At 49.5% G+C, this 26,213-nt stretch overlaps 8 protein-coding genes across 8 annotated transcripts; 4 read left to right on the top strand and 4 right to left on the bottom strand.

Moving 5' to 3' along the window:
• Window positions 1-931: 931 nt before the first annotated feature.
• Window positions 932-2,683, bottom strand: H6S33_010691 (uncharacterized protein; the record flags this gene model as incomplete). The annotated part of the gene is made up of 6 exons (XM_044842038.1): window positions 932-996; window positions 1,396-1,675; window positions 1,737-2,230; window positions 2,347-2,432; window positions 2,593-2,603; window positions 2,678-2,683. The coding sequence occupies 6 exons, from the start codon at window positions 2,681-2,683 to the stop codon at window positions 932-934; spliced, it is 942 nt and encodes a 313-aa protein (XP_044696621.1).
• Window positions 2,684-5,851: 3,168 nt separating this feature from the next.
• H6S33_010690 (uncharacterized protein) lies at window positions 5,852-7,982 on the bottom strand (the record flags this gene model as incomplete). The annotated part of the gene is made up of 4 exons (XM_044842037.1): window positions 5,852-6,007; window positions 6,068-7,553; window positions 7,620-7,746; window positions 7,943-7,982. 4 exons carry the CDS (start codon window positions 7,980-7,982, stop codon window positions 5,852-5,854), a joined length of 1,809 nt encoding a protein of 602 aa, XP_044696620.1.
• A 1,348-nt stretch (window positions 7,983-9,330) lies between these two features.
• On the bottom strand, window positions 9,331-10,217 carry H6S33_010689 (uncharacterized protein; the record flags this gene model as incomplete). The annotated part of the gene is made up of 4 exons (XM_044842036.1): window positions 9,331-9,870; window positions 9,935-10,006; window positions 10,091-10,099; window positions 10,194-10,217. The coding sequence occupies 4 exons, from the start codon at window positions 10,215-10,217 to the stop codon at window positions 9,331-9,333; spliced, it is 645 nt and encodes a 214-aa protein (XP_044696619.1).
• A 431-nt stretch (window positions 10,218-10,648) lies between these two features.
• Window positions 10,649-11,514, top strand: H6S33_010688 (uncharacterized protein; the record flags this gene model as incomplete). The annotated part of the gene is made up of 4 exons (XM_044842035.1): window positions 10,649-10,651; window positions 10,777-10,834; window positions 10,921-11,260; window positions 11,388-11,514. The coding sequence occupies 4 exons, from the start codon at window positions 10,649-10,651 to the stop codon at window positions 11,512-11,514; spliced, it is 528 nt and encodes a 175-aa protein (XP_044696618.1).
• A 2,623-nt stretch (window positions 11,515-14,137) lies between these two features.
• Window positions 14,138-15,397, top strand: H6S33_010687 (uncharacterized protein; the record flags this gene model as incomplete). Its single annotated transcript, XM_044842033.1, has 5 exons — window positions 14,138-14,224; window positions 14,318-14,395; window positions 14,467-14,732; window positions 14,795-14,946; window positions 15,177-15,397. The coding sequence occupies 5 exons, from the start codon at window positions 14,138-14,140 to the stop codon at window positions 15,395-15,397; spliced, it is 804 nt and encodes a 267-aa protein (XP_044696617.1).
• A 342-nt stretch (window positions 15,398-15,739) lies between these two features.
• H6S33_010686 (uncharacterized protein) lies at window positions 15,740-17,234 on the top strand (the record flags this gene model as incomplete). The annotated part of the gene is made up of 4 exons (XM_044842032.1): window positions 15,740-16,444; window positions 16,506-16,551; window positions 16,605-17,030; window positions 17,086-17,234. The coding sequence occupies 4 exons, from the start codon at window positions 15,740-15,742 to the stop codon at window positions 17,232-17,234; spliced, it is 1,326 nt and encodes a 441-aa protein (XP_044696616.1).
• Window positions 17,235-18,586: 1,352 nt separating this feature from the next.
• On the top strand, window positions 18,587-18,814 carry H6S33_010685 (uncharacterized protein; the record flags this gene model as incomplete). The annotated part of the gene is made up of 1 exon (XM_044842031.1): window positions 18,587-18,814. The coding sequence occupies one exon, from the start codon at window positions 18,587-18,589 to the stop codon at window positions 18,812-18,814; it is 228 nt and encodes a 75-aa protein (XP_044696615.1).
• A 4,023-nt stretch (window positions 18,815-22,837) lies between these two features.
• On the bottom strand, window positions 22,838-25,835 carry H6S33_010684 (uncharacterized protein; the record flags this gene model as incomplete). Its single annotated transcript, XM_044842030.1, has 5 exons — window positions 22,838-24,302; window positions 24,384-24,451; window positions 24,519-25,259; window positions 25,362-25,529; window positions 25,599-25,835. The coding sequence occupies 5 exons, from the start codon at window positions 25,833-25,835 to the stop codon at window positions 22,838-22,840; spliced, it is 2,679 nt and encodes an 892-aa protein (XP_044696614.1).
• Window positions 25,836-26,213: the final 378 nt, after the last annotated feature.

Raw genomic sequence — 26,213 nt, 5'->3', positions numbered from 1 at the left:
AAATTAAAGCACTCCAGTTCAAAGCAATAAACATTACTCTCAAAACCCTACATAGCCAGCTAGGAGGCGGAGAACCTGCCTCCATTCCTTCCCTTGCTCTTGCTTTTTGTTACGGTAAGCATCCCCGCGGGTATATATCACTATCACCAGTACAAAGCGTTCACGGATTTAGCTAGACGGAACTCAGCAATTGAGACACTCGCACACACACACACACACACACAAATACACAAAGGAAAGAAAAAAAAAGGGAGGAAGAGAATACTCTGTAATTAATATAACGGGCAACCCAGAAAAGAAAGACAACAAAAGAAAAAAAGCTAATTATTCCCCCAAACAGAAAAAAACCATACATACTAGTAAGTGAATTCCGAAGAGTGGTAAAGAAAAAGAAAAAAAAAAAGAAAGAAAAAAATTCCCCAACCCTTCCCTGATCAATTCTTCCCAACATCCCATCGTGAAAAAAAAGTGTGTCGGTATCGTTGTTGTGCTGTGCTGGTGAAAAATCAAATTATCTGACACCATCAATTTTTAATATGTACCGGAATCCATTAGGCTGTGGTTGTGTTGGTGGTTTTCTTGTTGAGCAGGGTGACGACGACCGCGATGATGATGACGACAATGATAATAAGGACTGCAGTTTCCCCCAAAGCAAAAAGATTAGAAGCCAGAAAAAAACAAAACACCCAATATTTTCCACCAATCCGTAAGTGTTTTTTCCCACGATCCAGATGTAGTTTTAAAGAGAGAGAGGGAGGGGAATAAGAAATTGACAGTTAAGGAAAAAAGAAAAATGAGGGTTAAAAATGAACAACGAAACAAGAATCTTCCACCCGCTCTTTTGTTTCAAAAAATACAAGTCTCTCCAGTACCAGGTATAAATATTTGCCTCCGAACCATTTCCTCCCTTGATGCGTCCAAGGGTATCCGATCACCACATCCCATTGACCTTTGTCACCACAACGGCGATGACGACAATTGCGATGATGATGAGGACTAAATGTGGAGCGCAACGCGAGGATTTCGATGTTAGGGTCGTTCTTTTTTTCTCTTTTAAATGAAAAGGGGGGATCAAAAAAAAGAGAATTGAAAAATCCAGCTAGGTTCCTCGTCCTGGTACGGCCGTCTATCATTTTCGCGTTTGCGTGACCACTACTGCGACCACGACTGCGATGACAATGATAAGGACTGCCCTCCCAGACCACCCACTCAAGGGATATAATCCTGGTTATTCCCAAGCGGACGGTAAAACGCTGTAGGGATAAGGGGTCCCAGGAGAGACCGCCAAAATCAAGAAAAAGAAGAAACTAAACTACAAACGCAAGGGGAAGGGATGGGGAGAAATGAATGTGGAGAAAAAACTACGCAAGAAAAGATTGCTAAGGGTGCACTTACGGACTATCAACAAGCACCACCACTTCTTGCGTCTCCTTGAGCGCGCCTTTTCCACCGCCTGTCCTATCTGTTCCTGCGCTTGGTCGACGTTTGTCTGAATTTCTTCACCACGCTGATCAATGACCTCGACCATGGTTTCTTGCTCCTCTACAAGCTGCTCCATTTGGTTAAACAGGTCCGCGAGTTCGATGATGGTCTTTTCGATACGCTGAATTTCGTTGTGTCGAGTCTGGACTTCACGAAGAGCTGAACGGGCCTCGCCACGACGGTTGCCAACAGTCTGCAAGATATGTTAGTTTTCGGCGTGATAAAGTCTGGATATAATTCCGGTGCCAACGTACTGCCTGCGAGAAGATCTGTGCGCCCTGGCTGTCGTTACAAGCTGCCTCAATTTCTGCCTCCGTCGCCTCTGGACAGACAATCCTGTATTGCCTGGCCATCTGCTCTTTTGACCGCTTTGAGTAAGCAGCTTCCACCTGCTGGTACTTCCTCAAAGTTTCCTTGAAGTTCCTATCCAAGTTTCCGACCTGAGGAGCCTTTGAGGGATCTGAAGCAGCCTTGCCCTTGAGCCTCTTGATCCTGTTCATCAAGTTCTTGTTCAACGCCGAGGTCTCAGCGACAAGGGAATCCAACTGGTGCTGAGTCTGCGAAGAGGCGGACTCGTCGACATCCGTCAGTGAGCGTTGGTGGAGCGCCTCGATGCGTGAGATGTTGCCCTTTGCGGTTTCAATGCCTTCTCTGAGCTCGTTGACTTCGGCAAAGAACTCTTGCGGTGATTCACCGTAGCCGGGCGAGCCGCCGTTCATGTTGCCCATTTCATAAGTGTTCCCCGCGCCTAAGGGAGAGTACGGTTCAACTTTTAGTTTACATAAATCAACCTCCAAACGCCCTTATCGGTATATCGATCTCTTGCGCACCACCAATAGATGGTCTTGGGGAGAGGGTTCTTACCTGGCGCGCCGCCGCCATATCCGCCACTGGCACCGTAGTTGTCATTGGGGTTGTAGCTGCCCTGTTGCGCATAAGGGTTGTTCTGACTGTAAGCGTAACACAAAGTTTGTCAGTAAGGCGTCAAAGAGAATGTCTGGATTGTGGGTGAATGGTGTATATAGGCGGCATTTCGTCATGGAAAAGAGGGGCAAAAGGTAGTGTTGAAAGTTTCTAGGAGAAAGAGAAGAGACAGGAGAAAGGACATACCCGTAACCGCCCTAAATTCAAGAGGAAATCCTATTAGTTGATGCTCGAAACACGTAACCTTCGGCTGGTTTGGGGGCAAACATACACTCATTTTGAAGGCGCTTGTATTATATTAATGAACACGAGAAATTATTTTCGCGTTTCCCGCCAGGAGAATACTGATGAAGAGTAATGGTGTTACCGATGGCTGGGTGTGTTGAGTATTGTTTAAAAGGGTTTGTTGTAGAAACAAGCGAGAAGGAGCGTCCAGAACAGAAAAAAGAGTCTGAGAAAGAAAGGGAGGTTTGAAAAGACGGGAGGGGGGTTTACAAAGTTGAAGAGAAGGAGAAGGAGGGTGGGAGGGAGTTTGAATAGAAGGGGGTGGGAACAGGGAGTTGGTAGTTAATGTTGCAGGAGAGATTTAGCGCACGGTATGGTATAGGCTGATGGCTGGTAGCAAAGCAATAGTAAATCAGGGAGGACTGTGCTTGATTCCTGACCGTTCAAGGGGTGTTGTTTTGAATGATTCAAAACAGCGGAGGAGACGGGTGGGAAGGGGGAAGGTTAGATATGTACGCTGAACCTTTTGCATGGATTGCTCCCGGGGGGGGTGAGAAAAGAGTTTATGTACGGGACCAGTACGGTACTGTAGGTACTGAGGCCTAGGGAAGGGAGGAGGAGACCTTTCTGTTTAAAGAGACAATTTAAAACGGTTGACCAAGACTTCTACCGACTATGCTACCAGATTTATCTACATACATGTACGTACCCACATGCTCTCATTTCAATTTCATGCCTGGCAGCTTCCCTTCGTTCCTTCGTTCCTCCACCACCTCTTCTTTTCTGCTTCTTCGACTTCTTCTCCCTCCTGCAGCTGTCTGTTCCACCTTCTGCACTCGACCTGTCTCATAATGACATAAGCTGTGCTTCTAAACCGTCCTGGGACACGCTATCGACTGACGGTCGTCGTCAAATTTAAGGCTGTGCCCCAATGTGGCAAAAGTCTGCGCCTTGGCCCGGAAAAATAGCCCTCTTTTAGAACAAACCTTTGCACCGAGCACCGTTTCTTGTCCCGATCAGGCGACTTTTTTAGCGGCGGTCTCCCACCGTTCACCGCATCTACACCGCAGATCATGCCCTGTCTTTAGGAATTGTAAGGTGGAGCAACGGCAGTGGCTCAATTCAATCGATAACCACTGCAACTCATTCACAAGTTACCGGTACTGTATGTAGAATGGGTTTTATCGCCATCATTTTCTATGGTGGTGGTAGTAGTGAGAACCTCTGATTTGCGGTATCGAGGGACTTTTCGCCCAAAGAAATGTCCCCAAGCTGCCCTGCAGCCTATCACCAGCCATGCCATACTTCAAGACGTGCAGCGGAATCTAGCCCCCCGACCCCGCAATCAGCAGTCAAGCACATTCGCCTAGGGCAATCAGTTGGCGGGGGAAAGCGATAAAAGCCACGAATACGAAGGATCCTGCATGTCCCAGACCAGCCAGTCAAGTCAGCCCTGTGCAAATCGGTACTTGGTGAGTACAAAGGACGATGTACATACCTACTTTTAGCCCTGCGTCCCAGATGGCCTTGGATACACATCGAGAGACGTACCTTAAATTTATTAATAGCCCACGAACTAACTCACCCAGCTTCGCGGGTCGTCGTCGACGACGTCGACGACGGGCCTTTTTCTCGCTCGCATGCTTAAGCGGGACTCGGGATTTCCCTGCCCCGTGGTAGGTGCACGACGTGATCTGACGGGGGAGCCTCCGAACGGGGGCTCTAAAATAACATTCCGATGACGAGTCCTCGTTGATTCATCCGGCTGGACGGTACCTATCGTGCTGTATACGTACTGTACCTTGGGGGGATTAGTTGATCCATGTGGTTGGATTCTGCACTTCTACCTGCCAGTTCGATTTGTAATATCAAGTGGAATGGTGGAATCATTGATCTTTCTTCACATGTGACTATTGGGCCAATGGGGGGAAGCAGACCTGGGAATGAAACTGCGTCCCGGATTGTGTGCTGGTGCCTGGGGCCTGGAGTCTCAGATATAAGTAGGTTGCGGATCAATACTGTTGACGAGGCGTATCTACAGCCCACAGAGATACAATGACTTCAATCCCTTCAAACGTTAGAAACTGTACACATATTGCATGTGTACACGTAGAGTCCGCCGCAACAAAAATCTCAAAGTTATCAATACCGCTCAATGTCTTTGCCCCACAATGCGTCCTGTTTCACTCCTAAACACTTCTCTTCTACGACCACGAAAGATCTAGGTACTATATGCACGTTGGGGACGTCACTCACTAGAGGTGGGGGAAAGGAGGATTATAGTCCCGGACCTCAAGCATACATGTAACTATACCCTAACCCAGTGCCAAGACACCTCGTTCTCGAACCTCTAGAACCCGATCTTGCATCAACATTCCTCACTCCCTTTTCCACAACCGAACCAATTTTCCAGCCAGTGCACCGAAGGAAGACTCCCCTCAATGGTACAGCCTAATTATCCGCACGCCACCAATACCTTAATCCTCTCAACCAAACTTTATATCTCAATGGCGCCCCCACCATCAACACAGCTACCCCCAGGCCTCCCCATGATCCTAGCTTCGGCACTCTACTCTAATGAGGCTCCCAATCTAAAATTTTATCTCCGAAGCCACAAGGATCTAACGCAAAGAAAAGCATGGATACCTCCATACCCTTATGAAACCGGCAATTGGTGCCAATTTTGTGGGCTGGATCGAGATGCTTTAGATATGTATGCAGCGAGTTATCTAGGCAATGTCCATGATAGTGAGGATTGCGCGAAAGGGAGGCTTAAGTAAGCCTGGAATTTGACGGTCAAGGTCAACGGGGGTGAAGTATACATAAGTAGGTTTCGCTACCGGAGGTCAGAATGCCTAATGATGACCTTATGGATGGGTTATATGTAGGCCTAGTTATCACAAAGGCGTGAATCTGCTGATCCCCCCAACAATTAGAACAGTAATCCGCCAAGTACTCGAAAGAGAACTGCTAAACATCACATCACCAAGACTATCCACCGGGGCCGAGTGATATGTCATGATCCAACAGGGCGGTACACAACACCAGATGCACGATCAAATGGGATGGATTGAAATGGGACTTAAATTGTCGTTTCTTTCCTATAGATTGATTACCCAGCTCCTAACAACCGCGAAAACTTGTACAGCAAGAAAAGAAAGAGAACAACAAAATAATAAAAAGGCCAAGAGGGATCTATCAACCAGCTAAAAGCACTTTCTTAATGATGGAAAAGTCTAGTCTCCTGCTCAACAAAGGTGATACCGCAGCTTGCGGCGGCCTCGTGGACTGCCTTGTCGCTCACTGAGCCACCAGGGGCAGCGATGTACTTCACACCAGACTTGCGGGCACGGAAGACGTTGTCAGTGAAGGGGAACTATTGCACCAATGTATTAGTTTTTAAGTCGTTTGATTTATATGTAGGGGGTGGACTCACGAATGCATCACTTGAGACAGCAACGTCGCAGAACTTTGCCATCCATTCGGCCCTCTCCTCCTTGGTGAACTCAGCCGGGAGCTCCTCAAAGACAGCCTCGTACAGCTCTCTCTCAGCAACATCCTCCTTGGCCGGAACCTGTCCAGTGACAAAGAGATCAATAGCGTTGCTCTTGTCGGGGCGCTTAGTGCCCTTCTTCCACTTGAACTCAAAGATCTTAGGGTGCTGCCTGAGCCACCAGTTATCGGCCTTATCACCGGCAAGTCTGGTGCAGTGGATTCTGGACTGCTGACCGGCACCAAGACCAATGATCTGTCCGTTCTTAGCGTAGCAGACAGAGTTGGACTGAGTGTACTTGAGCGAAATGGTCGCAACAGTGAGGTCAATGAGGGCCTGGTCAGGGAGAACGGCGTTCTCAGGGGTAATGATGCGTGCGAAAGACTTGTTGGTGATCTTGATGTCGTTGCGGCGCTGGGTGAGCGAGATACCGTAGACCTGGCGGGTCTCCTCAGTGGCGGGCTCGTAGAGAGGATCAATCTCGAGGATGGTGTAGCGGCCACCCTTCTTCTTCTTCAAGATCTCAAGAGCAGCGGGCTCGTAGCCGGGGGCAATGACACCGTCAGAGACCTCACGGTTGATAATCTTGGCGGTGGTGACATCAACAATGTCACTGAGGGCGACCCAGTCACCGAAGGAGGACATTCTGTCGGCACCTCTGGCACGGGCGTAGGCGCAGGCAAGAGGGCTCTCGTCGAGTCCGGCGATGTCGTCGACGAAGCAGACCTTCTTCTCGACGTCGGAGAGCTTCACTCCGACGGCAGCACCAGCAGGGGAGACATGCTTGAACGAGGCGGCGGCGGGGAGGTTAAGGGCCTCCTTGAGCTCCTTGACAAGCGGCCACGAGTTCAGGGCATCGAGAAGGTTGATGTATCCGGGTGAGCCGTTGAGGACTTTGAACGGGAGGTGGCCGGACTTGACGAAAGCCTGAGCGGGCTTCTGGTGGGGGTTTGCGCCGTAGCGGAGAGTAAGCTGCTGGAGACCGTCACCAGCGTATCTCTTCCTGAAGAATTCAGAGATGGCTGCGTCGTAGTCCGCAGTGTGCTCGAATGCCTTCAAGGCATACTGCTTTCTTGAGGCCTCAGAGACCTCGCCCTGTCGGAGCTCCTCGAGGAACGAGGGGTAGTCGGCGGGGTCAGAGAGGATGGTGACACGGGTGTGGTTCTTGGCCGCAGCGCGGAGAAGAGTGACACCGCCGATATCGATCTCCTCGACGGCCTCGGCAATGGTGACATTAATCTTCGCAATTGTATCCTTGAACGGGTACAGGTTGCAAACGACGTAGTCAACCTTGTTGATGTTCTGCTCAGCAAGATCCTTCTCGTCAGATTCAAGGTTGCGGGCTAGAATGCCGGCGTGGACAGCGGGGTGGAGGGTCTTGACACGCCCAGCAAGCATCTCAGGTGCGTGGGTGATGCTGCTAACATCTCTGTAATTTGGAAGATGACAATTAGGACCCTTAACTTTTATTTACGATATCAATTGTTGGACTTACTCCACGGGCATACCAGCATCTCTGATCAGATTGGCGGTACCTCCGGAGGCCAAAAGACGGATTCCCTGTTGGCTAAGACCTTTGGCAAGATCCAACAGTCCAGTCTTGTTGTAGACGGACAGGATCGCTACGAAGAGAAATACGCATTAGAATTGAAATTGATAGTTCAGGGCGTCGTTTGTAAATAGCCAATTAAAACTCCAACAAACACCGAATTGTTGCCTATGACCGCATCATGGCGGAAGTGACAATGCGGGGGAGTGGAGCAAGGGCGGAGGAACACGAGATTAGAAGGAGAGATAAGAAGGGAAAAAAACACTAACCAGTCTTTTGCGCAACCGGATGAGTATTAGCAGAAGCCATTGGAATTTCTCTTTTGTCACTTGCTACAGAAGGAAGAGAGAACAGAGGAGGGATGGATCAAGTCTTAAGGTTGAGAAAGAAGCAGCGATGAGATGATGCGATAATTCTGCCAGCCTTCTTAAGCTAAATTTTTTCTCTTGTCTACAGGAGGGTGGGAGGCGGGGTTGTCCAGCCAAACAAAACTTTGCTAAACAGCAGCCTTTTTCCCTTCATGCCACTGCATGGTGGGGTTTTCCGATAAGGAGGGGCACAAAAATCAAAAAACCCATCCATGATCCACCCCACGTTAGATTTCACTAAACCCAGGGAGTGAGGACATGAGCTCCCTCTTGTCGGCACCCCAAGACATAAGAGTCCAGGGTGTAGATGCCAAGCACAGGGCTAGGGCATCGAGTTTTTTTTTTTCCGCAAGAGTATAAATTCGGCCAGCGCCCTCGAACCCTTGAACCCTCTTTTCCTCTCCATGAACAACGCAAAAAACAACATCCCCCCCCCACATCATCATACTAGGCGAGGTTTGCCCTTAATTGCGGTCGAACCCAGGACCTACCTCATGTTCAGGAGGGTTTTTCTCTTAACGGGGAAGAACGGTGTGGTGGGATACGGGGGATGGAGAATGGATTTAGGAGCGGGTCTTGGGTGCGGTGGGTTTCGGCTGGCAACAGTATGAAATCGACCGCAATGACTGGCTGCATATCACGAATTTCTGGGGGCTTACTTTTTCTTTTTCCTTCTTGAGGAGCTGAGCGCGTCTCTCGCGCAAAGCTCCTTATCACTAACGAATAAAAATAAAATTAATTTAATTAAAATAAAAAAATCTTTTTGAACATTCTCTTTCGCCGTGAATTTTCTCTTGAACTACCAGGTAATGCCTGCCAGGAATTACTAACGTTGTAGTTGATCGTTCTAGTGACCCAGCATGAAATATTGGTAGTATAGAGATCACGATAGTACATCCCCCATTTATCTTGAGTTCCTGGTGGTTTCCGACAACTTGTACACTCAAGTCAAAGCAATAGACGCTGCCAGAATTGTAAAAAAAATTGCAAACATGTTTAAGTAGCAAACCAAAAAGACGGATGATATATATATTACAGCTATCGATTTTCCTGACCTGATCCATTCAATTCTCCTGCACACTCTTTACTCTCACCAATTGTCGTAGATACTTTCATTCTCATTCGTACTCGTAACACAATGAACAGAATACACACCTAGGTCGACTTTTATTCGATAATTTTGATCGCTCCAATCCACCAATCTACTTTAAACAGGATAGTGGCGTTCCATAGCCTTCGTCCCGCTGAAAGTAAATATGAACAAAAAAAATCCAACAAAAACCTGTCCTCTATCTGAATCCTGGTGGAGGGGGGAATCCCCTTCCTCCCTGAAATCCTGGGGGCGGCTGGAACCCTGGGGGTCCACCACCTGGCATGCCGCCCTGGAAACCAGGCGGCGCACCAGGGAAACCTGGAGGAGGAGGACCTCCCATTGGAGGGGGACCTTGTCCAAGCCCAACGTTCCTCATCGGTCCCTGCAATCCTGCGGGTGCTCCCATCTGTGGGGGAAGTCCACCAGGTGGAGGTCCGCCCATACCAATGATGGGAAGTCCTCTTCCGGCAGGTCTGGAGATACCTGGACCGGCGGCTGCAACACCGGCACCTGCCGCTCCACCAGCGGCAGCGCCGAGACGGGAAGATGGGTCGGCGGGAGGTGGGGACTCGACTGAGAGCGTGACGATGTGGATACCGCGTAGAATTATGAGGCCGAGCGTACGCTTCTCTTCAGAGATTTGGGGTGCGGTAGTAGCTGGGGGGGCGGAGGCTTTGGTCGGTTTTCGCTTGATGCGGCGGAACTCCTCAGTATCGGCGAGGACAATGTTCATGTGCTTCAATGCGTGTTAGTAGATGAGCTAATATACCCAACGAGGGGTTCGTAAGAAGATAATTTACCTTGTCGAACGCGAGGAGGGTACCAGTAAGTTGGCGTCCGTCAGCGAGCGTAACTCTCATACGATAGTTGATCTAGTATGTATATATCAGTATTCCAATTTTGACTAAGACCTCTCTGCTCTTGGAGGGGAGCTATATGGGGCTGGTAGCACATACGAGGTTCGCCTAAGGGGTTCGTTCAATCAGCATCGTTCTTTATCCCCACATCCACGTCAACGAACGGTTTTCCTAAAATCCAAACAGGAACGTAAAGACTCACCATTTTCCCTTGTTGTTTCGACATGTTGAATTGTTGTTGGAGGCTGATAGCCTAGATCCTCTTCTTCCGGTAGATTGGGAGGGGCAAAGAAGATAAGTCGAGGCTCTCAGCTGTGGGGGAGCTCGTAGATAGTAGCAGAGAGGCTGGGTTGGAAGAGGTGTCGTCGATGTTGACTCTCGTGTTCTGCCACCGCTAAGCCGGATCTAGATAGTGTCCTACTGACTAAGCTTTCAGTCATTTATCTCGCTTACCCTGTCTTGCAATTGATTCCTCTACCCTGCCCTACGTTGTGTGACTGCTGATTATTTAACTCCCCACACAGGAGCTTCGCATGTAGCAATTTCGACAGTGGGAGTGAGTGCTACACTACCCGATTTTTGAGAAGACGACGAACATCGACCAACGCCAAAGACCCTATTAACCTCACCGCCAAACGACCCATTCTCGTTACAATAATGGTCAGTACCTGTCGATATTCTGTTCACCCTCCGATTGTTGCCCGCAAATGCTGCTGCTACTGGGATTCGCAATTGGAGGCTTTGGAGATACAAGTAACTAATGATGGATTTTGATGGGGATATAGACCGACGCAAAGAGCAAGGAATCCAACCCCATGCGGGATCTCCGCATTGAGAAGCTCGGTACGTTTCTTCCAGTATTCTGCTCGTCGAGGATTGGAGAAAAATCCACATTCAAGAAAGCCAATATCTAATATCGACTTCTTCAGTTCTCAACATCTCCGTCGGTGAATCCGGTGATAGGCTTACCCGTGCCGCCAAGGTGCTCGAGCAGCTTTCTGGTCAGACTCCCGTCTACTCCAAGGCCCGCTACACCGTCCGTACCTTCGGTATCCGTCGTAACGAGAAGATCGCCGTCCACGTCACCGTCCGTGGCCCCAAGGCCGAGGAGATCATCGAGCGTGGTCTCAAGGTCAAGGAGTACGAGCTCCGCAAGAAGAACTTCTCCGAGACCGGTAACTTCGGTTTCGGTATCTCCGAGCACATCGATTTGGGAATCAAGTACGACCCTGCCATCGGTATTTACGGAATGGACTTCTACTGCATCATGTGAGTTTATAACCCCGGAAGAAATGGATTTGGCGAGGGTGCGAGGGAGGCAATGATGGAGGAGCGGATATATGGGATATGGTGGTTTCTCCGAGGAGCTAGTGCTGACGTTTTTGCTCTCTTCTAGGTCCCGCCCCGGTCTCCGTGTCGCTAAGCGCAGGAGGTGCCAGTCCCGCATTGGTGCTCCCCACCGCATCCACCAGGCCGACACCATGAAGTGGTTCAAGGCCAAGTACGATGCCACCGTTAGGTAGAGGGGAGGCTCGGAATCGAAATAAAAATAAAAAAAGTTTCTTTTCTGGGAGGTTGTCCGGTGCGTGTTCAAGGCTGGGTTTTCTTTTACATACTAGTTTTTTTTTCTTTCTCTTGGGCGAATGTTTCTGTACCTTAAGCAAACGGGAAATATTTGGAGGACTAGAATCCAATCATGAAGCCACCGCGCACGCGTTCTCTCAAACGGAATGGAGAAAGAAATTTCTAGTTCCCGATCTATCAACCTCCTATTGGAGGTTTCTAGTGCTCAAGCACTTCTGGCACATGAGTCCCAATGGAATGCAGGGACAAAATTGTTTTTTTTTTTTTTTTTTTTTTGGGGGGGGGTGTTTTGAGATGGAAGGATAAGAGATTCCAGATCTAGCTTATCGGAATGCTCTGTTCAAGCTTTGCTATATTTGTTGTGATCAAGCAATACCCAGCTTAAGCTTTGTGTCTTGTCCAAGCTTTCTGCTCAATTCCACATCCCTTGGCATAGGCCCAAGTGCTTGATAGCATCAGTTACCTTTCAGGCACACCAAAAATGCCTATATGTAACTGCATGCATATGCTCAGACAGGACATAAAAGCAGCTCTTTAACCATGGATGTGGATTGTGTATTGGGAGCCTTTTAGACAGTGAAGTGTGTCGAGAGACCAAACTCCATGCTATGTAGTAATATGCAATACGCCCTAATATGTCAAGTTTTTATCAATAATCGTAATCACCAACCCTTAAACCATCACCAACCCGGCTTCATCATGGCAATCTTTCTGATCACGGTTCCTTAGTAAAACTACCCATATTACCCAGCCACGTCCCATTATGCTTGCGTGCTGTTTGCGGCTGACGCCGTCGTGACCGGTATTTGAGGACGAAGGGAGCTGAGACAATTCAGGCAATACGCCTTTATCATTAGAGGTCCTTTCAAACGTGGGAGTTGGTGTCCGATGGCCACGTACTAAATTTAGCTGAAAATGCCTTTCTCTTGAACATCGAAGCTTCGAAAACCGTAAGTATTCCCCAGTTTTGGATAATGGTCTTGATCAATTATACGCCCCTTGTAAGCACGCTCAATTGCTGGGAAGTGTACAAGGGCACGCTTCTGATTAATTCATGTAGCTAACATTGTTAGTACCAGAGGAACTTCGTTACGAGTGACATTCTGTGATTATAATGGATCGAGTTCAAGATCCTGTGGGCGATAAGTTTAGGGCGCTTGGCAGAATTCTATTGGTGAAGAAATATTAGATGTCTCATGCTCTCGGGCGTATATCCGTCGTTAAGCAAAATGGCTAACTAGAATAGTTGTAAAGTGCTCGCGATTCCCAACCTGACAATCGACGTTACCACGCGGCTCAAGTCAATTATTAAACTCATCGTATCATTCCACACAATTTGCAAAGGTGTACAATTATATGCCCTCATATCATGGCACGCCCTCATGGCTTAGTTATAACTGGCCATCTATATACTGGCCTCTCTCCTGGGCCACAACTCGTGGGATCCGTTCTGGAACAGGAGTCCGAGCCCGCACCATAACATATTATCATCCTGGTATATATATAGAAGGTTATAATTAAGCCTCAAGATTAACGCAATCCTTGGGAATGACGGCTTATGGTGGTGTTTTTTCTTGGGCTATGTATCTATCTGTGGAAGAGGGCTACAACTACATATACGTAGACTATGGCATCTGGGGTGTATGTCCCCAAGATAGTCCAATTCACTCCAAGATACATTCCATTACGAACACTCTTCTAGGTTGATCGTCGTAGCAATGGAGGAATGCACTCAGAGTTATTGGTATCCGAGAACAAACAAGCGATTCTGAAAACCAGTTTACACTGCACTTGATGCTTTCACATCTGGAGTATGTCTATGTGCTCTGGTAGTACCAATAATATCATGGCTTAACCACGCGCGCCAACGATGTAATTTCAAGACGCCGACTAGCTGGATACTTTGGTTATATCTCAACTAAGGAAAGACCTGAGGTCAAGCACATGGGTTATAGTAGGCTCATCCCCATCACACAGGGTGTGCTGGTTTCTAGCCTCTCGTAAGATAGTATTTCTTAAAATCCTAGGCCTTTCTTGCATCCGTACATATCTTCTTATAAAGAGGTGTCTCGTGATCTAACAACCGACTTGCCCTGATTTTCTAGTCCTGAGCGGCCGGAATTGTTCCGGCCGGTGAAGAGAATATTTGAACCAATAGATTGGTAGCTAACACTAGCATGAAATTAATAAGGATCCCTGGACTAATACTTACCTGATTCCTTCGGTGTTTTAAAGTAGTTTCAAAAAGTCCCATTCTACATACATAGCCTAATCATCAGACGGGTAGGCGGACTCATAGCATTCGAACCAAATTCCTCTCGGTGTAAAACCCCAAATACCAGGGCACAATCTTATCTGTGCTCAATTGGTAGGCTAATATACGTTGCCATGGCCCACCCCCTTGCAACCCTAGCCCATCCCGACTGGGGGTGTGTGGAATGGCCACCTTGCCCCTTCCTTTCATAAAATAGACATTCATCCCGCCATACTGCAGCTGCTCTTCGAATTCACCAACCCACTCTCACATTACTAGCCGACTTCAAAGAAATAAAAAAAAGGACAATGGTTAACTTCAAGTCTATCCTCGCGTTCGCCGCAGTCGCGGTTTCTGTCGTTTCGGCAGCTAAGGGACCTTTGATCACCAATAAGGTAAGCACTTCCTGAGCGAGCTCCAACGGATTACGGGCTCCTACCGAGCTAGTCAATTGGTGTAGTGTAGCTGACATGAACTTTCTTTGTTAGGTATTCTTCGATATCGAGCACGGCGGCAAGCCGCTGGGTACGATTGTTATGGGATTATACGGAAAAACTGTCCCCAAGGTGAGGAGGCTCCCATAGCCATACAAGCTTGGTTAAAAGGGTGGAGCGCTGACCCAGCCTTATTTTTCTAGACGGTGGAGAACTTCCGTGCTCTCGCTACCGGCGAGAAAGAATTTGGTTATGAGGGATCAACCTTCCACAGAGTTATTCCCCAGTTCATGATTCAGGGTGGTGATTTCACGAGGGGTGATGGAACAGGCGGGAAGTCGATTTACGGCGATAAATTCGCGGATGAGAACTTTAAGCTAAAGCACACCCGCCCGGGACTTTTGAGTATGGCAAATGCTGGCAAGGACACCAATGGATCGCAGTTTTTCATCACTACCGTTGTTACCTCGTAAGTATTGCCCATTTGGTGGTACTCTGTTCCTGTTATGTGCTGACAAGGTTGTGTTATAGTTGGCTCGATGGACGTCACGTCGTCTTTGGGGAAGTCCTTGAGGGAATGGATGTCGTCACCGAGATTGAGAACGTCAAGAAAGGAAGCGGTGACCGCCCACTCGAGGAGGTCAAGATCGTCAAGAGTGGCGAATTGGAGATGCCTGAAGAAGGTATCCACGTGGAGCTTTAAGCATTTCGCTTTACATTCCAGCCTATTTTTGCCTTTTACCACTTTTGCATGGAAAAAAATTATATACGATATGCAACGAAGTCATTGATATCATTTACATATTTCTCTGCCACTTTCTTTTCTGTCAACGCATTGTTCGTGAATTGTGAAAACTGTGCGAAACTCGTGCATCTAGCAAGGGAATGTGCTGATATTTAACGTCGGGAACAGAAAAGAAAGCGATGGCCACGGAAGAGGCCAAGGCGACCCCGTTGAAGAGCGTGGATGAGCATGCCAGCATTGCTGGCGGTATGTTTGATCGTGTCAAGGACTCTGACGTTAACTGGGGTATGGCCCAGCTCCTTGCTGGAGGCTTGATTATCAGCCTTGGTGTAGCTTGGTATGTGCGCCGCCGTCGCTCGACCGAGGTGACTGAGAAGTATGCCGAGTAAGAAATGTGTGCCAATTAAATGAGTGATATAAAACTGGAGGTGGCTCTTGTGTTTTATATCTTATCCGCTGTTTTAGGTTGTGTGATTGCCGTTTCCTAGTGATCTATTTTTTAGTTGAATATCTGGTGGTTTTCTTTCATTCAAGAGCTAAGGGTTCGATGTGATACTTATAATTTGACTTTCCACAAGAAGCTCCGCTCCTTTGTGAGCTTCCTCTGCCCATAAAGCTGTGACCAACCTCACCAATTGGCCTCCCTCGAAGCTCCAATTGATGCCTGGTGATAGCTCTCATCGGGCAATATCCCCCCACTTTCTAGCTCTCGTTCTCAGCCGCATCAATCCATGTCCCCTCTTGCCAACCCCAACCATCCAAGCTCCCACTCCAATCCCCACATGTTCCACCGCCTAATCCGCTTCCTGCATCCACCACCACCTCCCCCTCAACCTGTAATGATCGAGATGTCAATGCCCACGCCTCCATCCTTAAACAAACCTAAGCATATCAGTTACTGGCTTCGCTGCCTTAAAACATGTCTTCCCACCGACTACACTTCGACGGACCTCAATCGTCTTACCCTCGGCTCCTTCACGATCGCAGCTTTGGACCTCCTCGGCGCCCTCTCCAACTCCACAAGTCTCGAAGAGCGCGCTGGATGGATAGATTGGATCTACCATAACCAGCTCCCTTCCGGCGGGTTCCGTGGAAGTCCTGCGACATTCTTGTATGGTGCGGCGCCGCACTGGGATCCTCCGAATCTACCAGCATCGTACTTTGCGCTGGTAACGCTGATAAGTTTGGGCGACGACCTGGAAAGGGTTGAGAAGAAGGGCTTGTTAGCGCTGCTGCCGAAAATGCAGAGGAGTGATGGGAGCTTTGGGGAATGGCTGGGCCCCGACGATGAAGTCGTGGGAAGCAGTGATATGAGGTTTATCTACTGTGCCTGTGCGATTCGGTGGATTCTGAGGGGACGCAATGGCGATGGCATAGTCGAAGGGGTGAATGATATTGATGTAGATCGGTGCGTGAGCTATATCGCATCTGCGGAGGTGAGTTCTAAGGCGGTGGACGTAGGTGAAGGTGTTGGGTGCTAATTTAGTGCGATGGCAGACATACGATCATGGCATTTCCGAGAAGCCATTTGGAGAAGCTCACGGTAGGCCCTCCAGTCTTTCTGAAGTTAAAGGATCAATTTCTAACTCTCTACAGCTGGCCATACCTACTGTGCTATCTCGGCCCTCTCCCTCTTGAACCGCCTCGAGCCCACTGACACAGGTATCAGCTCCTCAGACAACATCGTCCGCTGGCTCGTCTCGCGGCAGATCCCCTTCGAGGCCCGTGATGGCTACGACGAAGAAGAAATTGAGGAACTCATCACCGAAGGCACTGAAGAGACCAGGCTACAAGCTACCCACGTCGAAGTTGGCGCCGATAACCACCCACTTTGGGCCGGGTTCAACGGAAGGTGTGGCAAGCGCGGTGATACCTGCTACTCCTTCTGGGTTGGGGGTAGTCTCGACGTGCTGAAGAAGCTGCATCTCATTGATGTCAAAGCGAATAGACGCTTCCTACTAGAGAAGACCCAGCACTTCATTGGTGGCTTTGCAAAGCTACCAGGACCGGGAGTACCGCCAGGTATATAACATATTTTCTCCCAAAGTGTATAAAGTGTATGCTAATTGTGGGACAGATATTATGCACTCTTTCTTGGGGCTGGCGGCGTTAGCTTTGGTCAGGGAGGAGGGCTTGAATAGACTGGATGCTATGTTGTGCATTAGCATGCAGGCGAAGGAGAGGCTAATGGAAATGGACTGGTGGAAGAATGCGCCTGTCAGCTAGGTACTAAGTGAGTAATGAAAATGAGGGGGTTAATATGATACCATGCATAACTATTTTTAGAGTCATGTTTTTGTTTTTCTTCAAAAAGTTGCATTGTGCTCTAGGAGTGCAATATGCGTGAGCATATGATATAGCATCTTGGTTTAAGCCATAAGTTGGCTAACCAGTTGTGCCCTGGTAATATGCACCCAGGAATAGTCGCTCCGTACTATATAGTTTTTCCTTGGCTATTTCATTGGTCGAGTGATAGACTGTGACCGTTACTGTCAATCTAGTAAATAAAACTTGTAATTATGCTTGCACCTGAACCCACACAAATTTCAAAATTCCTCGTAAACATATTCTTTCATGTGCGAAATGGAGTTAAGTTGATTGTTAGGTTATTGCTCCCCTATAATGTTGTTCTATTCTGGTATCACTCTTAGCGGCGTATTTTGAGTTACGAACTAGTTAGCTTTTTGTAAACATTGAGCGGAGAACCAAATGGCAGATCATGTATAAAGAAAGGAAACTGTGAAATATATCCGCTGGGGCTTTGAATTCCTGGTCAACTTAAAGACCCGGTCGTCGTGTAGTCCTCAAAGCCGGGGGTAGATGGTCTGTATTTGTATACTGCTGGCCTTTTCTCATCCCGACGTTATTAGAGATGATCTTTAAACGGGGGTTGTTTCTTATAAGCTTTTACCCGCATCAATTGAAGATACGTATCTTCCTTCTCACCCTTCCGAGTCCGCTGGATACCTTAATTTCGGACATCCCAGTAAGAGAGACCTGTGACCCAATGGTAATTTCCAATTCTATCTGGCGGTTGATAAGCATGAGTTGAGGATGTGAGAAAACGGGTTTGAGGTAGTTTTCTCGGTCTCATTGTTATAACTTCGCGTCCACGAAAATATGAAGATCAGGATATATGTATCTTTACTGCCATCTGATGGATTGTATGATATGCCAATTCCTTGCCTGTCAATCTCTCTCAATCTTGAGAATATGTCTGGCGATATCATATCGACAGTCAGTGTATATTACCAATCCGGAGCTCGCCTTTCATTCGACCCCCAGTAGAAAAGGCTCGCGCTAGCTTTGACGTATAGGGTGCCGAGCACGTAGTTGCTCTTCCACCTCAATCCAACTCTCTCCCCTGCACCTCCTCTTGACAAAGCACCCGTCTCCCCCTTGCATCACAGAACCCATCGTCTTTCCTCAATTGCCTTAATCTGCTACAGCAAAGACCATCCCTCTAAGAAGTATATAAAGCATCACTTTCTTTGTAAGTTGCTTCTCCCTCAGTTTCTGCTGCTCTAAGGCTTCTCGCATCTAACTTGTGCTGCCACGAGTGCAGTTGAACATCTGAAATGTCGGCACAGATTACCAACGATCAAGAACTCCAGCAGTACCCAAAGTCGGGATATTATGCACCTCCAAACACCCCCATCCTCGGTCCTGAGACTGAGCGTCTTGATTACTTTTATGAAATTTCGAAAGGACTTTATGCCTTGAAGCGTGATGGAGACGATAAAATGGATGAGTTGTCACTCGATGGTGACGCTGATGCCGAAGGTGATCATAAGATGAAGAAGTAATCTTCTTCCGCTCTAACCTTGGTATGTTCTTATCTCCATCTGCTATTCTTCTCGTTCCTGTCTTCATTTCGATGAAATTGAGCTAATGAAGATGAATGTCTCATGTAGCTGTTATGGCGTTCATTATTAGGGATTGGTGCCATTAGTCCGTAGTCTGGGATTTGGAGGCGAAGACTAAGGTTGGGATAAAAGCTAGAGTCGGAGCATAGTTAGTTGGCTACTATAAAACTACATGTACCGCGTAAGAAGAAAGAAATCACTTACCGCTACTTTCTGCTCATATTCAGATAATTTCCGTTCATACGACTTTAAGTCTTGCCACACCAATAATACCCCGTTAAAGATTTCCCATAACCTCGGACACACCAATATGTGTTTAATATCTGCCTAAGATAGAATTGTACGAGTCAGTTACTATATCTAAGTGCTTTAGATGATGAATTCTGTGTGCTCTCACCCAGGGCCGGGAGATCCAGGCCCGAATAACTCATGAGATGATAGATAGCATTACTGTAAAGTAAGTAATAGATCCCGACGAATGTGAGCTCCTTCTGGTTTTAAGGAGCAGCATAAGACTAACGAATCTACTAGACTCTTCCAGTGACCGCTATCATGGCCAAGCATGTTCGTTTTGATCTCGCACACGGACTTGATTGTTCTGACCTCCATGGCCGTCTCATAAGCCACTGCAACCTAATAATAATGGGAACGATCCAATAGTGTAGTGGTCAGCACGCTTCACCAAAAGACTTCAAACGTTATAAAGGGAGGAAACCTAGATTCAACTTTTAGATGGAGCACCATTTTCGATCTTGATCTGTGCTTTCGCTATGCATCGGAGATAGGAAGTGAGAGAAGATACAGCGCCAGCTGAAGAGCTACTTATAGAGCATTGAGGTCAGTCTTATCTAGCTCTGGGGCTAGCTTCTACCTAGTCTCATGGATACGAGCCTAGCTTTTATCGTATGCTTTTTGTTGTTGATACGTAGCTGGGTTAAGGCCATTCATAGGATATCACTCGGTTGCCAAGACCGCATACTAACGGCAACAAACATGCGCAGTCGGAGAAGCCTGCAGAACCACAATCACCTTTTGGCCCCTCCTAGGTTTTGGCACATACAAAGATCTAAATTGGGCAAAAAAAGTTGACCAACTGCATGTACCTCTAATTAAGGAAGTGGGTAAAAGAAAAGGAAAAAAAACATAAAGCTTACAAAAACCCGTGCCTACAGAAAAAAATACTTCTATTTCTTTGAGACAAAAAAATACCCTTCTCGTGAAGGGGACCACAGAAGCCGCAAGAAACCACAGAAAACCTAACAGAATCTCTCTACTCCTCTTAAGTCCCCCGGTATTACCTAGAGGCCTAGACGGAGGCAAAAAAATGTTTACTACGCCCTCACATAAATTTAGAACCAGAGCCCACGTATCAAAACCCGTCCACTCCACTCGGGCTCTCGGCTTAACCCAGGAACCGAAGAGGAATCGAAAAGAAAAAAAGGTTTGACTACTCCCCCCCCCCCCCCCCCCCCCGCGCGGGCCGTAGAGCGGAGAGTGCAAAGAAATAAGCCCACGAAATCCACAGAGCCCACAGGAACCAAAAAAGCCTCCCCGCTCTTCTCAGGCCCTCGGTATGAACCCAGGTACCCAAGAAGAACGAAAGGGACGACCTAACGAAGAAAAAGCCTCCTGAGCCCCAGGGTTTTACACCCAAGGCCCAAGAAGCAAAAATGATTATTGCACCCCCCACCCACCCCGAAGGGCAAGCAAGGCGGGGGAGCAAGAAACCCACACGATCCACCCCATCCGGAATCAGGGGAGGCGGGGGAGTCAGAAACCCACTCCTGCCCATCAGAGGTCAGGAGAGGAGGGTAGGAAATATACCCCAGAAGGGGAGGAGGCAGCGTTGCGGGCAGTGCAAGGGGATGAGGGGAGGGGGCTGGGGGTAAGGAGACACCAAAGGCCATCTCCCGAAGTTCGAAGGTAGACCCGGGATGCCTCCTAACTGAACGTGAAGAAAGGAGTGCCAAAGCGGCGGGGGGCTATGTGCTGGGTGGGCTCGGAGGGCGGGGGGAGGCAGAGGATAGTCACCGTCAGCTATCTTTCCGATGGTGGGGGCAGTAAACTGGCCGTGACTCCAAGTGAACAGGAAGAGGTGCGGAGTAGGAGGACCTTATATACCTTTCTAGCTTGGGAGTGATGTGAGCGTGTGCTCAGGGTTAGGTGGGTGGGAGTGTGTATCTACATGGACATGTACATACATGTACATAGTGATCTACATGTAGGTACGAATTGATGGGAGAGAGGTCACCAACATCTAACCTTGCGCCGTGCACATGATACGAATATTAGATACCTCTCCGGCTCTGCGGGAGTGGGGGCGTGTCCCATCTTAGAGTCTATAGATATCTTCGGGAATATGCTCTGTCCCTAATATAACAATTAATATTACGGAAACCTTGAAGCTCCTAATCACAAACTGGTATTCATAACCTCACCCGCACAAACCAAAAAAGAATATTAGGCAATATTACATGTAATTGTAGAGAATGGAAAAAAAACTAGTCTAGGATAGTGATGGACGTCTCGGGAAACCCACGAGACTTTCGGTCTCGAAAACGTCTTAGTATTGAGAGAAAAGTCCTGAGATAGTGAGAAATAGAAGAAACGAGGTTATCCTAGCACCATTAAGGAACGACATGGTTAATTCTGACAAGAACACTCTAACAGAGTGACCTGCTATAATCCATAAGCTATCCAAAAAAAAGCAAGAATTTCTCCCAAACTGTGAGTCCGGTCTTGGGGAAATGGGACACAGCAACACTAGTAGCATCGAGCAGAAAAAAACCGGGGGCTCATCACATTGGAAAAGAAAACTGTTACGAATACCAAATACAGGCTGCGCCTGGGGGGGGGGGGGGGGGTATTTTCCTTTGTTCGAGAACATTACTGGTGACGGCGGTTGGAAGGCGAGTTCCGGAATAAAATTTAGTACTGATTGCATTGATGCTAAATAACAGATACCAGCTACGCAAGTGTCATAGCCTACAGGGCTGCATACACGGACCAATCAACCAGCGCAAACCCAAATAACCACACCAAATGACCCCAATCACAGAATATCACTCGACATATCTACACCCCCCCCAAAACTGTTGGATATTTGACTTTTCGGGTGGTGGTGGTTGGGCTCGTACAGGTGAGCTGTCCGAGTCTGTCGTGTCGATACCTGCCACTGTCGACACCTAGACTCTTTGTCGAGTTACAAATTAAGTCATGATCATTTAACTACCCCGTCCTACTTTTTCAACACCAACACATACCGCTCAATTAATCAACCTAATCCGCGCCCCCAACACCAGTATACCTCTCCGCTACACACGACTATAAACATCCTATAAAGTAGACCAGCAGGCAGCACACACCAGGTCCGGGTTCGTACGGATAAGCTGGTACGGTTAGTCTGGCAGAATGTTTGCTATATACATGATCAGCGTCTGCAAAAAAAAAAAAAAAAAAGCCCACAGATCCTACAGCTACGCAGCCATGAAGAAGCTTCGTCGACCCCCAACCAGGCAGGACCAAAACTCACGCTGGGATTTCACTTTGGTGCTACTCTTTAGCTAGCTTTCCTGGTTTCCACAGGGCAAGGTGGAGGTGGGGAATAGTTTTGCTCATGCTGATTGTGTGTGTGTGTGTGTGGGTTTTTCACAGAAGAGACGACAGGTCAGAAGAAGAGAAGGATATCATTATCTAATACCGCCATACCCCACGCCTACATGTATGCCTACTAAATAAATAAAAAAAAATCTACAAAAGGAACACGATATAACAAAAACAAACCCGGGCCCTACCCATATCCTAACCAGATCCACAAACAAAACCCAGATCGAATCCACAAAACAAACCAAAGAAAGACCAAAGACCAAACACACAAGCCAGAAATCCATACGCTACACGCATGTACCTCCATAAGTCCCTTAAGACAAAAAACAAAAGCAAAGAAGAAACCCCACCTCTACTCTACGTCCACCACCCCCCCACCTCCCCCGCCACATTCACCGCCGTGCTCACCACCCACAGCCCAATCAAGCACCACCCAATGCCCCTACTCATCCACCACCCATTCGCCGGCACGGCCACCAGCAGCACCACCAGCGTCAGCAGCAACGTCGCCGCACTAACCACCAGCGACCTCGCCACCTCAATCTTATACGCCTCATGCCCCTCCCTCCCAGCCGTAATCCACAACCCCGACAGCCCCACGCCCAACAGTATATTCAGCATCGGCCCCCCAAAGCACGCCGACAGCGCCATGACCGGAAAGCCCAGTCTCGCAACAGTGATATCCGCAACGAGATCACCCAGCGAGTTACCCACGGCGAAGATGGTCAGCCCCAGGATGGCGTCGGAGATGCCCAGCACGACGCCAAAGGCCTTGAGCACGCCGACAACCTCGTTGGCGATGGCGCTGATCCAGCCGATCGAGACGGCGAAGCCCGCGAAGCAGAGGAGGTAGCGCGAGCGCGGGGCGTGCGCGGGGGTCGTGAATGTCAGCAGCACGCCGAGGGAGACGAGGCCGGCGATGAGCGCCCAGAGGATGGGCTTTGTGAGCGATGTGTCCGGGTCGTCGTCCCACGCGAACATGACGACCAGGAAGACCGGTGCCGTGAGGCACTGCGTGGCGACGAGCCAGCGGTTCCACGTTTTGGGGCCTATGGGGGCGTCGTGGTTGTGGTCGCTGTGGTGTGTGTCGGATGGGGACTCTGGGGCGTCGAGGACGACGATGGGCGTGTCGGTTGGTTTGGACTCGGAGGCGCTGTCGGCGTCGGCGTCGGCCTCGACGACGGGGAGGGTGATTGTTAGCAGGAAGACGGGGACCATGGCGATCACGGCGAGGAGCTTCTCTGTGAGTGATTTTTCGAGGAAGCCGCGCAGCGTGGGGAAGAGGGTTGCGGCGAGGATCTGCGGGGGCGGGAGGCGCTTGTAGGGCCACCAGGAGATGTGGCGCCATTGGGCCGTGGGCGTGCCGGAGAGGCCGCCGAGCGACATGGAGTCGAGGCTGGGGGGTGGGAGGCGGATTGACGCGGGCGGGGAGGAGCCGCGGGAGGAGGAGCCGCGCGGAGAGCCGAAGTGCCGGGGCGAGCTTATCTCGCTGCTGGGGGAGGGCGGGACGAGAAGAGTGGGGGAGCTGGCGGACATGAAGGGTGATGTTGGCTCTGAAGATGTCGGCGAGAGGCGGGCAGAGTTTGGGCGGCCTTCGTTGGCATTTGGGAGCGCAAGGAGGTCCGGGGAGGCTGTGCGGAGGGACAGTGACGGCGTTGTCTCGACGAAGAGGTTTGGTCGCGGGCTCATGGGGCTGGAAACTGTCACGTCGGGGAGTGGAGGCATCTGGCCAGACTGGTAGGCGCCCCAGTCAATGTGGGGTTGTAAGGCATCGTTGACAGAGACGGCGCGCAGACGGCCGTTGTTATCGCGGTGGGGGATGCTGGAGAGAGGTGCATTCATTAATGACCCTGGCGCTGAATGTGCGCTGGTGGCTGATGAGAGGAAGGGGTCGTCAGAGTACCTGCGTAGATGTATCGGTCTCCCTGCAAGGTTCTTGTTCTTCTCGAGATGGTGCAGAACAGCGCGGAACTGAGATTTATGAGTGAGTGATAAGCCATGACTGACAGTGCTAGGGTTAGGTTAGCGGGGGACTTACCTCGAGAGCACCAACCAAAGAGGGCCTGATGTTGTGTGGCGTCGCGGGAGTCATCGAGCGCTCCATTCGGGGCCGCTGGATTCTCATGTTGTTGCTGAAGGAGGCATATGCCGCCTGCTCCTGTTCCTCGGCGTCGTCTTCATCATCATCCACGGTGCCGCGCTCAAGGGCACTAAAGTCATGAGACGAGGCCAGAAGGCCGTCAGTCTCTCTCCCGACACCGCCATCCTCATCGTCATCGTCAACAAGCAGGTTTTCTTCCTCTTCAGGGGCCGTATAATGCTCCCTGACATTCCGCTCCAATCGTCTCTTCTTCTTCCTGCTCTGCGATACCCAGTGCCACGCCACAACGAAGCAGACATAGAACAGGTAGAACACCACCATGACCGCGCACTCCCACATCTGGATCTTTCCGTCGGCAAGGAAGAAGATCCCGAACAGAACCGCGACGATGAAGAACGACACGTCCCTGACGAAGCTCTTCTTGCCGACCTTGAACGGATGCACAATCGCCATTGAGCCCGCCACCACCGCAGCAATGAAGGACGCAGCACCGATGAGCTCCCCGACGGCCAGCGAGCCAGAGTTGATCTTCATGGCGGCAAAGGTCGAGAAGACGTCGGGCGACCCGTTGCCGAAGGCCAGGAAGGTGACGCCCGCCATGGACTCGGACATGCCGAGGATGTTTGCGATTGTCGAGAGATTGATGCAGAAAAAGTCAGATGCGGCGATACCAATTGTCTGCAGAAACCACGAATTAGCACGCAGCCTCCATATGCTTGCCGCAGAGCTCCAATTGCGGGGGAGGGGGGGGGAGGGGGAGGGGGAGGGGGAGGGTCGTACAGTGAACAGCATGATCAGCCAGGCACCCATGATTGCGAACGGCACCGCCGGGACATGTCCCAGCGTGCAGTAGTAGAACTCGAGGTAGTCGAAGAAGCCCACCTCCTCGTCGCGGCAGTTCTCGCGCACAAACGTGCACTTGTCTTTGAATTCGTGGACGCGGCGGCACTGCAGAGAAACCCGTTGATGAGCACATGTCTTCATATCTTCCCCTCTCTAGTATACAGCGGTACTCACTTCCAGATCCTGGAGACGGATCTCCTGGAGCTCTGCTTCGCTCCTTGCCCGCTTGACGAGCCCCCAGAAGCGGTTCCCATTGGTGGTGGTGGTGGTGGTGGTGGTGGTGGTGGCTCGCTTGACGGAGGTGGTTGGGGTGGTTGGCGCCGACCGCGAGACTCGTTTGCCGTCGACTGAGGAGAGCAGCAGGAGCGATAGCACCAGGAGGAGGAGGAGTACCGCGGTGCGGCAGCGCATGGATGGAGGATATCGATAGGGGAGAAGCATCATGGACGTTTATGATTGTAGAGCGCAAGGGACATCCTCAGGGTGTATGTAGTCTATCTAAGTGAAGAGCAGAGATGGAGGGGGGCGGGCAGGCAGGCAGGCAGGCAATAGTACGCAGAGTGGACGGTGCTAGTAGAGCAGAGCACGAGAAGAGAGACAGACAGGCAGGCGGGTCTTATTCAACGGCACAACCTGCCAGAGCGAGGTCTAAGCCTCGTAATAATACACAGAGTTAAACAGTGCCGGTGCCACCGCTAGATACAAGATAGATTAAGCAGATGGCTATATGATCTACTCTAATAGATAGACACAATTAATACTCGAGGTCTCTGAGCAGACGTCTTTCAC

This window comes from Morchella sextelata (assembly GCF_020137385.1).
Source record: "Morchella sextelata strain SCLS chromosome Unknown scls_5, whole genome shotgun sequence".
Lineage (NCBI taxonomy): Eukaryota > Fungi > Ascomycota > Pezizomycetes > Pezizales > Morchellaceae > Morchella > Morchella sextelata.
Note: the sequence above shows the minus strand (reverse complement) of the source record. Positions and strands in the feature narration are given on the sequence as shown.